The sequence below is a fragment of the Pezoporus occidentalis genome, unplaced genomic scaffold (assembly GCF_034315485.1).
Source record: "Pezoporus occidentalis ecotype Australia unplaced genomic scaffold, CSIRO_AGI_Poc_V1 ctg34, whole genome shotgun sequence".
In the NCBI taxonomy this organism is placed as follows: domain Eukaryota; kingdom Metazoa; phylum Chordata; class Aves; order Psittaciformes; family Psittacidae; genus Pezoporus; species Pezoporus occidentalis.
The window spans coordinates 5,810,505-5,825,335 of record NW_026915376.1 but is presented as its reverse complement, the minus strand read 5'-3'; the positions used below and the strand labels follow the sequence as shown (position 1 = coordinate 5,825,335).

Below are 14,831 nucleotides of genomic sequence, written 5' to 3'. Positions count from 1 at the left end.
CAGGCATGAAAAATAACTGAGACAATCACCCTCATACTCAGCATATACCAGATTTTCTGTTTCACAGGGAGGCCAAGGAAACAGAATTTCTGGAAGCTCTGCTAGCCTCTATATTCATGCTAGAGAGGAGTATGGTGTGCTCCCAAACCCAAATCTTTACATCCACATTCCTGCTTGTGGTTAAGCACTAAGCTCAGGCCATTTCTTGGGATTGGGGCTGGAACACACTCAGGCCCGTGTACCCCTGACGGCAAAGGGGAGTGTGGGCACACGACACATAGCATGTGTGTTCAGGCCTCCCCTGCAGAGAAGTCCCAAGTTTGGGCTGCAGTACTGGCATGGACTTGAGTGGCTGCAGCAAAGACAGCAGATGCATTTGGTCGTGAGAAAAGACTTGGTCCTAATGCTTTTCTGACAGTGCATGTGCTACAGTTGGTCAGTTTATCTGGGGTGTAAAGGGGAGAAAAGCCAAATAAGCTGGCAGTCATAACTTGCTTTGCCATGTCAAAGGCTCTCTCTCAAAATAATTTCTTTCATTTATGAAATGCCTAGGTCTTGAGAAATAAGTTTAAAGTGCATCTACCAACCAATACTCTATGTAGGGAATGCCAAAAAAGCCCACAGGTAAGGAGAGCAGGTTGAGACTCAACAAGCACAATGAGGAATTTCTCTCTAAGGATGGATCAAGATGGTCTAATTCCTCCATGTACCTCCTTGGATAGTGCCTGATGCTATAGGTACATCGGATAGGAAGGGCAAAATTTAATGTGCTTTGGTTTTGCATTCTTAAGTACCAGTATGGCAAGGAACCATAAGAACATCAGTGTGTAGCAGTAAGCGCGGCACAGGGCAAATACACACTTCCTGACAGCAGAAGCCAGAGGGAAACTGCTGATCTCCTGCTGTCTGAAGATCTACAAGTAGTATCTGTAGTGGAAAAACCTTCTCTTCTGTACTGTATTCTTTCTCTACTATCAGAGCAACTAAATACTACAGACATGAAAGATAAAGTATTCTCCTTAATCAGAGAAAAAGATAAAAAAGAAAAAAAAAAGGAAAATATGCACATCAAGAGAAAAATACCAATAATTTGAATAATAGTAAAGATAATGAATTGAGTAGAGATTATTGGTGCAAGTGGTTGAATGTTTTACATAGATGTACCTGATACTGACAATACACAATGTTTTGGGAGCAAAATTACTGAGAACTCCATGTTTCTTTGATAGTGACATAAGAGATTAAAACCAGGCTCATTGTGAATCACTTACAAACACAAATGAGCTTTTGTTTCACAGAAACTAATTATAGTTTGAATTATTCCTTTCTTGACTTTGCTGAGAATTAAGACATATTAATATAAAACTTAAAGGGTAAGACATGAATGCCGAGAGCACAAAGGCTGTAAGTCACTGGAGGAAACTTATACAGCAAGTGATAACAATAACAATTTGTGGTTATCTTCATCTTCTGGATATATCAGATATATCTCCACATTTAATCAAACTTGACATTTGAATTGAAAATCTATTATTAACATTATATTTCACAAGAGCCTAGATAGAGAGAGGCTGGTGTTATTGAATCGCATCAGCCTCCCGCTATGCAAATGTTATACAAATTAACAGGCACCATGTACAAGGTGACTTGTTCAACACCCTCTACCCACTCCTACATGTGATGCAGGCCCTTGGTGCCCTGGTATTGTATCACTGTCAGTCACATTATTTTCCATGCTAGCCATACACATTTTAATCTGAGACATCAAGACTTAACAGTTCAATACATACTTAAAAGCTTTGAACATCAGTGCCAATTCTACAGGGACACCATCTGAGAGCTACCAAATTCACAAAGCCTTGTCCTAAGAAATGTGTGTCTCTGAAAACTGCATGGGACACTCTCTCATCAGATAAGGATACATCAAATTTTCCAAAGCCCTAGTCAAGATCTAAAGAGAAGACTGCCCCAAGAACATCCCCTATTCCACCTCAAGTCTGTAGAAGTCATTCACAGCGTCAGTAGAGAACCTCTGCAGCATCTCTGCAATACCTGTAGTTTGCAAAGATCACCGAGGCCCTCCACAGATTAGTTTACAATCTCACTACCTGATTAACCTGCTTTAACTGGCACAAATGCAAATATTATTCTGGTTACTTCACTCAGTCAAGAGAAATTTGGTCAGCTTGAGCAGGCAGAGAAAGCAAACTGCATGCAGCTCCTCGAATAAATTCTACAGATGACTATCATCTCAGACTACCAATTCAGACAGAAATCTGGACTCCCAACATGCAGCATTTCAGTTTCAGTCCTACACCTCTTTTTCTTGCTGCTGCTATTCAAAGAGTATCAGACATTTGAGAAAAAACTGTGCCCATTTATGGGATGCATTTATTTAAGATACAGTCTGAACTCTTTCTGGTTTTGCTTTTTGTCATACAGAAAACTCTAAGATTGATCTTTCTGACCAAAAAAAGGTCTCTGAATTCTGGAAATAGTAACATTTCCTTTCACCTGTACTCCATCATTGCTGAAGATTCCAGAAACTGCAACAGCCCGCTCGTAAAGGCCTCCACCATGTTAATTCTTGCAGGCTGACAACTGACTAAAAAAGTTTGAGCGCTACATGGTGATTATGAAATCTATCAAGTGTACTAGGAAATAAGCATGCCGACAGCTCAGGTAATAAAGTTCAACTTCAAACGACAGGGCATCTGAATTATAGGCTATGATAATAATACATATTACAGACGATGGGAAAGTAATAGAACTGCCAAATCACCATCAACTGCATAAATAAGCAGCACGAACTACTCGTTTTCACTCTACCTTATAGAGTCTACAGCTGTCCAAGTGTCTTAAGAAAAAAAAAGTTTTAAAACTGGCATTATCCAGAATGATAACAGGATGGGGTAGGCAAGAGAGAAAGCTGTGAGAAATTATGCACAGGAACCACTGTTTGGTTGATATTTCCACAATGCTCCTCTGTGCCTAATGAGCAGAGTTGAAAGCAATTCGTGAAGCTGCTAATGCAAGCAGCCCATGTCCTGAGAACAGCATGTAGAAACCAATCTTTTTGTTTAACGGGTCTGAGATGTTTTGGTAACAGAACAGAAAAGATGAAGCTTGTTCTGGAGTCCACTAAATAGCTGTTACCATGAAAGGCGTCACCAGGTGGTACTATTCCACGCCATCTTCTTTACCCTACCTCAAGGTCTAGGCAAGTTTCCATTCTTGGAGACATGGTGTTTATAGCTTTGCATGATACCACATTTTATGTAAAGGCAGTTTCAGGGAAGAAAGATGTATGAGGAGCAAGACAGGCTCCACTCATCCTCACATACCGATGAATAAATTTATCTCTGCAGGACCAGAGCACTGCCATCCTGTCGAGACCCTTAAATAAGAACATATTTTGAATACAGCATTGCAGACTTCTGAGGTGGTGTATAAGCTCATATTTGAGATGTAACCTGACTGTTTTCCATGTTCTGAGAAGTTCAACCACCAAAAGAATCAGTCACAAAAAATAGAAGGACATCACTGCTGTCAGCAGAACTCCAATCCTCTCATCTCTCAGAAACTCTCCAGGATTGTCTGACTCAATTAAGTGCTTGATGTACAAATGCAAGCAGTATGTGATGAGAAGCTAAAAGAAGTGATAAAAAAATATGACTAGATGTAGAAAGAACAAGAGCATTGAAAATGTGAGAGAAAAGGAAAGAAAGGAAAGGCATAAGAGTTTAATCCAAAAGACAAAAAGTATTAAAAAAATCCCAAAAGAATTAACAGAAACTCCTGACAAGCATTTCCTACCAAGATCAGTGAGGGCAGAATTCCTATTTTCACATCCTCACCTGAAACAGTTTTCATTTGAAAACAGAAAACATTCGTTCTGTGCAATGAATGCATCCCATTGCTACACTAAGCTCATACTGGGCTTCAGAAGGAATGTTTTTTTTACTGGCTCTGTTCCAGTCAGATCTTCCTTGCAATCAGGATGTAGATTCTGACACCCTAGCTAGGCTTCCTGCCTTTAATGGCTTAATTCCCTCAAAGTATTCTTCCTTAGACAAAATTTGGATTGTAAGGTTTGAAAAGAAGGGGATTATTTTTTTTAATGGCAGTTTCCCTGCTGCAAGTGCAGCTGGGTGTAAAATTGCCACAGAAGTTCAGACAACACTTAGCTTTTTATTACCAATTTCTTAGCCTTTCGTGCTGAAAACTGTCTCCTGTCATTCTTCCTGCCTGGATGTTGCAAGTTGCACAGTCACTGTGGGACACTGCTGCTGTTCCCCCATTCCCCTCTCCTCCCCACTTCAATGTGAACAGGTCCTTTTCCCCACTAAATGCTGCTGAATCAGCAGCATTACAGTACAAACTACTCTTTTCTAGAAACCACTGACATGGCTAGTTGAATTCAATGTCACGCTCATCAATTCTTCATTCGGGCTCAGACATGATGAGTTGGTGTCCTGGACACCCTGATTAAGAACAGTCTGTACATCCTCAGAAACAAACAAAACAAAACGTAATCATCTTGATCTCCATAGTTATGTTGCTTTCTTCTGCAAATGTTTTGTTCTCCCTAGAAGGTGAGATCCACGGGCAAAGATTTCTCTTATGCCACAGTAAGGAAGATCAAGTACCAGTAATGTATAGCAACAGATTCTTTTTCTGCAAGTGGTAATGACTATCTGAATCAGCATCCTGTTTGGTTGCTGCTGTGCTGACGTCCAGACTGAAATGAACAACTTATTTGCCTGTTCAGCCATTAGCCTATTAGAAATTTGGGGGTTTGATGCTGTAACTGTCTCTGCTGTTTTTTCCTATCAGCTTTGAAAATAGCATAAACCCATTGTTTTTGCTGTAAAATATGTGGAACTCGGGTTTAAAACAAATGCATGCTTTTACAAAGAAAAAGAAGACATAAGCAAGACATTTTCCAAATGAAATGAAATGGGAAATATTTAACAGTGCCATCTCAAAGCCTAGTATGGCATGAAAACTCAGCAAGGCCGTGGCCATTACAGCCATACCTTGCAAGTAATCAGGAAGGTTTATAACATCCTATCAATATACATGATATCAATATAAATGAGTCCCATTTTGTAAAACTACATTACTTCCCTTAGGTCTATCAAGATTTTATAACTTTTCTAGTTTTTGCAAAGAACAATAACCCAAGATAAACAGATTTTTCCCCTTATAAAAGACTTCAGCAGCAAAGAATGATTACTCATACGAATTGATACTAAATGGAACACTAATAACATTAAGAACTGTCCTGACATTATCATATAGCAAAAAATATACTTGGGGAATATTTATTAAGTTTTCCTTACACTCTTCACTGTCTGTTAACTGTTCCTAGGAAAACACAGATTGGGTACGGTACCTTGGAAAAAATGGCCTACTGGGGGCTGATGGGATCCATCTGCTAGAGAAGAGAAAAGCATCTTTTGTCATAGGCTTGCCAAGTTGTTGAAAAGGCTTTAAACTAAAGGTATTAGAGAAGGAGAACCTCAATCTATCCCACTCCTACCAGTCTGATGCCAGTACCAGCAAGAGATGCCCAGAGCCTATAGAGAGAGATCACAGGTCAGCAGGAGAGCATCTGAACAGCAGCAAAAAGGAATTCCAGCCCCTCCAGCCTAAGTTTGCTTCATTGGGTGCCCAACTTAAAGACCTCCAAACAAATACATGTAGCATATGGAACAAAGGAGCCACAGATGTTCACATACCGACAGGGCTACAACCTTACTGACATCACAGACACATGGTGGGATGGCTCCTATGACTGGAGCGTTGGAACGGAAGGATACAGGCTCTTCAGGAAAAACAGGCAGGAAAGATAAAGGCAGGGTGCTGCCCTCTGTATCAACAACCAGTTGGAGTGCATGGAGCTCCACCTAAGAATGGATGAGGAGCCAACCAAGAGGATTAAACGGAGGGCAGGGACAGGTGCCATAACAGTGGGGTTCTGCTACAGGACACCCGACCAGGAAGACCAAATGGATAAGGCCCTCCAGAAGGAAAGAGGAGACCTGGTTTTCCCAGGATACAGAGAAGGCTGAGATACTGTTGGCTTTTTTCCTCCTTCAGTTTTCACCAGCAATTGCTCCAGACACACCACTGAAATCACAGAAGGCAAAAAGATAGGAACTAGGAGAACGATGAACCACCCACTGGAGAAGATCAAATCTGAGACTAAGGAATCTGAAGGCACACAAGTCCATTATGAGATGCAGCCTTTTTTTTTTTTTTTTTTTTTTTTAAGGTAAAAAAGTAAGACACCTGGAATTACAGGCCAGTGAGTCCCATCTCTGTGCCCAGCAAGATCATGGAGCAAATCCTCCTGGAAACTATGCTAAAGTATATGGAAAATAAGGAAGAGATTACTGACAGACAACATGGCTTCACTAAAGGCAAATAATGCCTGACCAATTTGGTGGCCTTCTACAACAGGGTTACAGCATTTGTAGATAAGGGAAGAGCAATTGATGTCATCTACATGGAACTGTACAAAGCATTTGCTACTGTCCTGCACAACATTGTCTCTAAACTGGAAAGAGATGGATTTGACAGATAAGACACTCCGTGGATGGGGAATTGGCTGGAGAGTTGTGCCAAACAACTTGATGTCCAAATGGAGACCAGTGACGAGTTGCATTCCTCACTGGTACTGGTGCTTTTCAGCATCTTTGCTGGTGACATGGGCACTGGATGAAGTGCACCCTAAGTTTGCTGATGACACTCATGAAGTTCAATAAGGCCAAGTGCAAGGTTCTGCACATGGTTTGGGGCAATCCCAAGCACAAAGACAAGCTGCATGGGGACTGGATTGCAAACAGCCCTGAAGAGAAGGACTTGGGTGTATTGTTTGATGAGAAGTTCAACATGAGCCTGCTTCAGTGTGCACTCGCAGCGTAGAAAGCCAACCGTATCCTGGGCTGCCTCAAAAGGAGCAAGGCCAGCAGGTTGAGGGAGGTGATCCTGCCCCTCTACTCCACTCTGGTCTCATGAGACCCCACCTGGAGTACTGTGTTCAGCTCTGGGGCCCCCAACATAAGCACACAGGACCTGTTGAACAGAGTCCAGAGGAAGGCCACTAAGATGATCTTTTACGTGCTTCCATTTGAAAAGCAGGTTTATGCTCTGTGTTTTGTACTGAGATGAAATAATCATGTTAAACAAAATGGGAGAAGTATTTTTATTGACAAAATTACATGGACACCCTCCCCCCCCCCCCCAAAAAAAAAAAGCACTATTTAATATAGCAGTTTAAAAGCTTAGACAGAAATTGTATTGGGACATTTCTACCTATTTGAAAGCTGGCCCTTGCTTTACAGTTTTGGTTGGGATTAACCCAAGGAAATAATTTGCTCTAGTTTCTTGTTTGTTTTGAGACCTGTTGTTTCTTGAAAGAAGCATAACATGGCAAACATCATGACCAACAGTATGTGCAAACACTCAGGTGGACAAAAGCCTTGAGGAAAACACATGGTTTTATTCATATGTACATTTGAGAGAAGTGCAAGTGCAAGGTCATACAGGAGATTACAGAAGCTATTCAGACAGCAAAAATAGTACCATATGGTCCGTGAGCAATCACACAAACTTCACTTCTAATTAGAAGAAATAACATGAAATGACTAACACCCACTAAGTTTGTGAATACATACATGAAATTTTAAAACATAAATATTCATCAAATGATGAGCAATGAACAAGTTAAAAATTATCCTTTAAGAGAACAATTCATTAACAGAACAAAGGGTCCAGGTATCAAATCAGTTCTGACAATCAAATACATATTTATTTTTGGATCCAGCTTTATTTTTTACAGTTGATAAAGTATTTCAAAGAGCAGTACTTTCTCAACAAAAACAGGAACCTACTGACTTCTCTGTATCATGCTGCTCAAAAAAATTAAATATTCTGAGCATTGTATATGCCAGAAACATATCTGGTGAGATTCCAGAGCACCCAAAAAAATGGAAACACCAGTGAAAAAGCAAGAAAGTGAAAAAAAATCTTCGTGTCTTTCCACTTTTAGAGACTAAACTGTTACCTGGTATAACTAATCTGGGAACACTGAACTAGCAGATCCTTTTGCATTTGAAGATGAAGAATCACTGGCAAGGTTTTCACATGCAGCCATGTCTAGATTAGCAAGAAACTGTACAGATGAGGATTGAATGGGTCAAGCAGAGCTTTTCTAGGAAGCTTGGATGAAAGCCATTTATTCAGTGCCAAGTTCTGGCATTGCCACTCATTCCCACAAACTCATCCAGAAATTCAACAAAATTTATATTGTAAAGGAAGAACTAAACCAGCATCTTCTGTTTCTGCTGTCTGCTTTTGTAAGAAACAAACTCTAACTAGAAGTGATTCAGATCAAATCTTATAAGACACCACAATACCCTCAGGATTTGGCTAGATATAATATTGCTCTAATTTTCCATTTCCTTTCATGACCTCAGTCAATGATTCAGGATAGCTCCCCTATCCCCCTTCCTCCCTTTTTTTTTCTTTTTTGAGGGTACAGCCATTCATAAAACATGATTAAACTGGTATACAAGGTGCTGTTGTTTTTCCTGTATGTCCTATGTAAAACAATAATGGAAGATGTAGAAATTTTTAAACTAAAATTCTCCAGCAGAAAGTTGCTATTACTTGCATTTATTTATTCCCATCAATAAGCTGGAAAGCCTTTGCTCCTCATATATCACTGTTCAGTAGCACTGGGTAATTCACAGTAAGCCGTTTATATGCATTTTAGCAGTGAACTAATTTGCTACAATATTCAGAGGTGGCAAATCCATAGATAGATGACAGCCAAAGCAATTTAAATCTTCAAACTAGTATCTGTGAAAGTACTTGCAGTATTTACTTGGATTTACCTTCAGCTTTCCAAAAGTCACTTGATTTCCACCAAAAAAGGGAGGGGGGAGAAAAGCAAGAGAGAAAATGCAATAAAAGCACATAAGGGATGTTCCAAAACCAGGATTAATCCTGAACAGTAACATATTTTTTGGCTAACTGGACAGTGAAAGAATTAAAGCTTCAGCATTTCTACTGAAGGTGACTCTGGCTGAACCAACTTATTTCATGGCATCACTGTTCTTGATCCCAAGCACACACATGCCCATGGCATGTGCACACTGACCACTTTTTTGCCTGGCAATCACTACTTGACCTGCTGTTCCCACATAACCAACCCAACATCTCCTGCCAGCAGCCCCTTGTCTATCAGCCCCTTTACACCTCCCTAGCTCATGCTGCCAGCATTTCTCTACTGTTATCCTTGACCAGATGCAAGGTGTCATTGCTATTTTGCACCACAAGTAGTTATGTCTTCAAATGCAATGGGAAACTCTCAAGAGATGAAGCAGGGGAGCCCAGGGAAGTCCACACTCACCTGGAATCACCGCCATGTATTTTGTATTGGGAAGCCTTGCAGGAAAAGTACCATGTCCCTGTCACTGGTTTGCAGAGTTTCTGCAGTGCTGCACAGCCCCTACATTATGAACCCACAGACTCTGCTGTGTAAGCATCCAGGAGCTGTGCTGACCCAGCACCCTCCAGCTCAAAAAAAGTAAGGGATCAGAAACACAAAGGGAATGGGGAGTGCAGGACTGAACTGGGCAGCACTACAACCAAAAGACAATGATTTTTCTTGTTATACAGTCTGCTGGTGCATGCAGCCACTGCAGACATATGGAAAGATCAACTTACCCCAGCCAACGCAGAGATAAAGCCGAAAAATCCTTTGCTCTGAAAAGACTGAAAGAACCAGTAGAGTGTACAGGTACATGCCTTCCACCAGCAACCAGTAGTAGTTTGCAGCCACACAATACTGCATCATCACAAAGACCAATCGACAGCTAAGTGATTCCTGTGATGGAAGAAAGCACAGCTCAAATGAACGCAAGAAGGGCTGAGAATAAAGAGATACTAACCCAAAAGACTCGTTCTATCTCCTACTCTTGCTCCTCAAAACAACACTTGCTAAATTAACCACATTTGAGTACTAAAGGGGCAGAAACCAGTAAGAGGTGCTATACGCTGCAGAGAGATGCTTTCAATAACATTCTTCCCTAAATGAAAAAAAAAATTAAATTGCATGTTCTGGATTTTCCCCTCAATAACCAATTGATTATAATTTGAAAAGCACAACACAAAGATGAAAGGCACTGTAAGTGTACTGTACTGAAAGTGAAAGGTTCCGTATCAACTGCAGCCAGTGCATCTTTTCACTTCCCCAGATATTTTGTTCGGCACTTGAGAATTTACTAAAGAGCAAGTAGTGGATGTCATAATACTATGTTACAAAGCAAAAGATTTTTGACAGAACTGCAATATTGCCCAGTGCATCACATTTGAGTGCAAAATCTCTCTTGGCTAGTAAATTACAGAGGTGGTCAGTAGGGCTTTAGATAACTATGAAACCTGATTACCTAATAAATACATCCATCAGATCTGATGGAAACATACAGCCTAGGGTTTTTTTTGAAGTAGAGAATGACTGACATGTGAACACTGAATGAATGACAATGTGAACATTTCCCGACCATTTAACATACATACTACAATATTATTTTCTGCCAGTTTATACATTGCAGATCAGAAGAAATCAGCCATCATATAAGATCCACTGTTTGGTATAAGCGCTTAAGCCTTAGGCAAGGTGTCAGAAAAGGATGGGTACTATGTATGCATCAGAAGACATACCATTTACAACCCCCACCCTGCATTGCTGCAACAAATGCTGTACCCATGTTCTAGAAACACAAGAGCTATACAGACAATGAAAATCCCATCTTTGAAGATTCAAGTACATTTTATACACTACATCTGAATGGGGAAAGGCATGCTTTCATCATTCACAAGAGTTGTATATCCTCTCCCTTCAATTAGAAGTATTTAATTGGCCTGTTTCCCCAAAGCTTTTCTAAACGCTTTCAAATTTGCATTTTAATCAGATACTTCCTTTTTTATTTCCTCATCATCAACAGATTATAAAGACCTCCAAGAATGACCAACTAATTTAGTCATTACACAAGACAGACAGTCCTATCACAAAAGGTGTTGGCTTAGGGAAATGAATGCCCTCTTGTCACTGCCAGAAAGAAATGAACCTGCAGCATGGCAAAAAGATATGGGCATGTGTATACATATACACACACACACATATATATATATCAAAAGTCCACCTCTTCATGTTTCTTCTGTCTAGTATAGGCAAACTTCCCACAGGCAGAGAAGCATGCCATGGCATCAGCTACTTGCCTGTCCCAAGAACAGGGTGGCACAGCTACAACATTAAATTATCTTCTGTCATCCAGACACACTGCAGTGATGACTCCAATATCCTGAGGACTACCCCAGTGTCTGCCCCTACCTGGTAGGCAACAAGTCCTTCCCATTGGTGCTCTTGTGTAGCTGTGCTGTACATCCACTTCACCACTGAGTCTTTAATGAAGACTGATACAGCCCGGAGGATAAACGAGATGAAGAGGTTTAGGTGAATATAATTCCTTGTGCAATGCAGATGTCTGTAAAAAGGAAGAATCAGTCATGATCCACTACCTATGGATAAGCTGCAACATCACACATAGGACTGAGGGAGGGAGCAACAAGCCCTGTTGGAAATCAGGAGGTACCAGAGGAAATCCCATAACTTGAGAATAGCTGTAGGGATTTCAAAGTGGTTTTGGAAAAAAATCTCTTTCAAGGAAAAGACATTCCAAACTTTAGCCCCAAGTGTTTGGGGGAAGGAAGGAGATCAGTGTGTAAGGAAAAAATACATTCAAAGTTTAAAAAGTATAAAAATAATTTTGAAAAGAAATATCTGGGAGGGCTGAAAACAGTTAAGTTTCACATAAGGCTGAATCTAATCTCTTTGAATTGACCCCAATGTCACTGCACTTGGCTCAGGAACTGGTGCGCAGTGCAGCCTCTGGCTGTGCCCAAACCCACAATGAAAAAACATCAACCTGTAAATTACCACTTTGACAAGAGAAAAATCTGTATTCAGATTGCCCCCTGAAGGAATTGTAAATACTTTCTGTAGAAGTAAAAGGAACAGAAACTTGACCTCTGCATTCAGAATTGAAAAAAAAAACAAAGAACAAACAAACAAAAAAAAACAACCATGTAAAAAAAACCCTTGAAATTCAGCAGCCAGCTGTAAAGATAATAAAATTGCTACTTGTCAAAAAAGAGCATGTTAAGGGATAGCAAAAGAAACTGCAGTCATGTAAATGGCATCCAACTGCAGGGTGCTGCCAATGTTTTATCAGCCTTACCCACAAACATTTTTCTTCCCTTCTTCTGCAAGGGTACACAGCATCCTTTGTTTCAAAGGAAGTTACACTAGGTATGATTCTTTTTTGATACTAAAAAGATACAAGTAACATATGATAGACAGTAACTGATCCAGAAAGATTATGTCTATTTTTATTGCCCTATAAATTTTGGTAGAAAAATGAACTTGATCTGAAAGTTCTATGTTTTGCACCGAAGAAAGAGAACTTTTTTTCCATAGCTCAAATAGAATTTTTTGCAACACTTTTAAGTCACGGCTTATTTCAAAACTGACATATGATTAATATTTATTTTTCTTTAACTCAAAATTTATTTGTTGCTACCCTTCAGAACTGACACAGGTTGAAAAAAAAATTATGTAAATTAACCAACTGAAGAAAATAGATTGCAAGTCGTTACAGAGTATTTCTGCTATAAGCAATAAAAGTTATTTAAATTGTTTCAGTCACAAAGTTATGGCCCTAATTCAGCTTCCATCACTGAAATTGGACTTTTCTTCCATTTCTTTCAGAGGATGCAAAATTGGACACTAGAGATATATTATTTCTTTTATCATTATTAAAACCAAGGGTTATTCTGTAGTCTAGGAACTTAAAAAGGCCTCCTTATTACAAAGGGAAGAACACCAGCATTTTGGTGCCACTGAATTAGATTTTGATCCCTATTTGTTGACGTTGTGCAGCTACTGGGGAGAGGCCACGAACAGAGATTCCAATCAAAATCCAGCAACTGCAGTGCACATAGGGATAGGCCTCATGCATTTCATGAGATCCAGGACCAATTTTTCCTCAGGCAATTTAGACAGGAGAGCACAAAATAGATTTATGACAGCTTTAACAAGACTCTAATCCCCTTTAACATCCCTGAAAATTCATTTTCAATATCAGAAGCACACACTAGTGTACACGTCACCGATTTTAGTAGGTCGAGAGAGGTCCTCCTTCCCCTCTACTCTGCCCTGGTGAGACCCCATCTGGAATATTGTGTCCAGTTCTGGGCCCCTCAGTTAAGAAACAGGGAGCTGCTGGAGAGAGTCCAGCGCAGGGCAACCAAGATGATTAAGGGAGTGGAGCATCTCCCTTATGAGGAAAGACTGAGGGAGCTGGGTCTTTATAGTTTAGAGAAGAGGAGACTGAGGGGTGACCTTATAAGTGTCTATAAATATATAAAGGGGGAGTGTCACCCAGGCTCTACTCAGTGGCAAACAATGATAGGACAAGGGGTAATGGGTGCAAACTGGAACACAAGAGGTTCCACTTAAACTTGAGAAGGAACTTCTTCTCAGTGAGGGTGACGGAACACTGGAACAGGCTGCCCAGGGAGGTTGTGGAGTCTCCTTCCCTGGAGACATTCAAAGCCCGCCTGGACACATTCCTGTGTAACGTTATCTAGGTGTTCCTGCTCTGGCAGGGGGATTGGACTAGATGATCTTTTGAGGTCCCTTCCAATCTCCAGCATACTGTGATACTGTGATACTGTGATACTGTGATTCCTGCTTCACAGTACAAGTTAAAAATGTGAAAGTGTCTCTCCACAAAAGTTAAGGCACCAAAGTTCCCCTCTCTTCTACAAGTCATCATAGGAGAGTAAGTGACAAATTTACCCATGTTCCCTGACAAACCACGTTCACATCCTTCCTTCTTCCCAAAAGTATATGGTTGTGCTCTGTGACCTTTAAGTTTGGCCTGTTAAGATTACTCAGAAGTATCACTGATGGGTGAAACAAGAAGCAAGCACTTATGTGAGAGACATTTGGAGACTTCAAGACATCTGGTGTCTTGTCAAATGAGTCCCAAAGTTGCACAGGTACAACGCACACAAATCAATTATCCCATGGCATTCACAGAGAGCAAGCACATCTCTGCATTTCTGCAGTAATTTTAAATCTTTGAGATCACTAGCCTATGCTTCTCCACTGGAAGGAGGAGGGAGTAATACAATGCTAAAAGGTGTGGTGCAACATTAGAAGGCTTGTATCATTTTAGTTTTGGAAATGAGAAGCTAAAAGGTGTGACTGATTTTTTAAATACATAAGGGGTATAAACACTTAAAAGGGTGAAAAGGAGTTGGATTGCACTGCTAAAATAGAGTGCTGGCACCAGAGAAAATGACTGTTAACTGGCAATGATAATTCTTTAGTCAGGGAGGGAAGTTTCTTAAGGATCAGAGCACTGAAGGTTCCCAACTTGATTTCAAATGAGAGTACCAGGAGACGGAAAACTGTACTCTTTTTTTAGGAGGCACCCTCATCAGTCTGCAAAAGGGATGATGGGACCTGGCGATACACAGTAGCAGGGAGCCGGCAGGGAAATAGGACAGAGTGAAATTTATGCTCTGTGTAATTCCAAGCAAGGCAAGATGAAAGTTTCTGCCCTAAATGTCCTCTCACACCCCAGACTAGTGCTTCATCTGCAAAGCAACACCATGAGGAAATGCTGGAATCTCTCTCTTCTCCCATCTCTTCCAGTGGGAATTTAATTGAAACAAAAAGTCACAAC

General features: G+C 40.5%; 1 protein-coding gene across 3 annotated transcripts in view; it reads right to left on the bottom strand.

Annotated features, from left to right (window-relative positions):
* Positions 1-14,831, bottom strand: part of GLP1R (glucagon like peptide 1 receptor) — an 85,676-nt gene that overhangs the window by 16,960 nt on the left and 53,885 nt on the right. For all 3 annotated transcript variants that reach the window (XM_062629688.1, XM_062629689.1, XM_062629690.1), the window contains exons 6-7: positions 11,408-11,561; positions 9,742-9,901 (exon numbers count right to left, since the gene is read on the bottom strand). In XM_062629688.1, the coding sequence (XP_062485672.1) occupies positions 9,742-9,901; positions 11,408-11,561 (314 nt within the window). The remainder of the gene's footprint in view (positions 1-9,741; positions 9,902-11,407; positions 11,562-14,831) is intronic.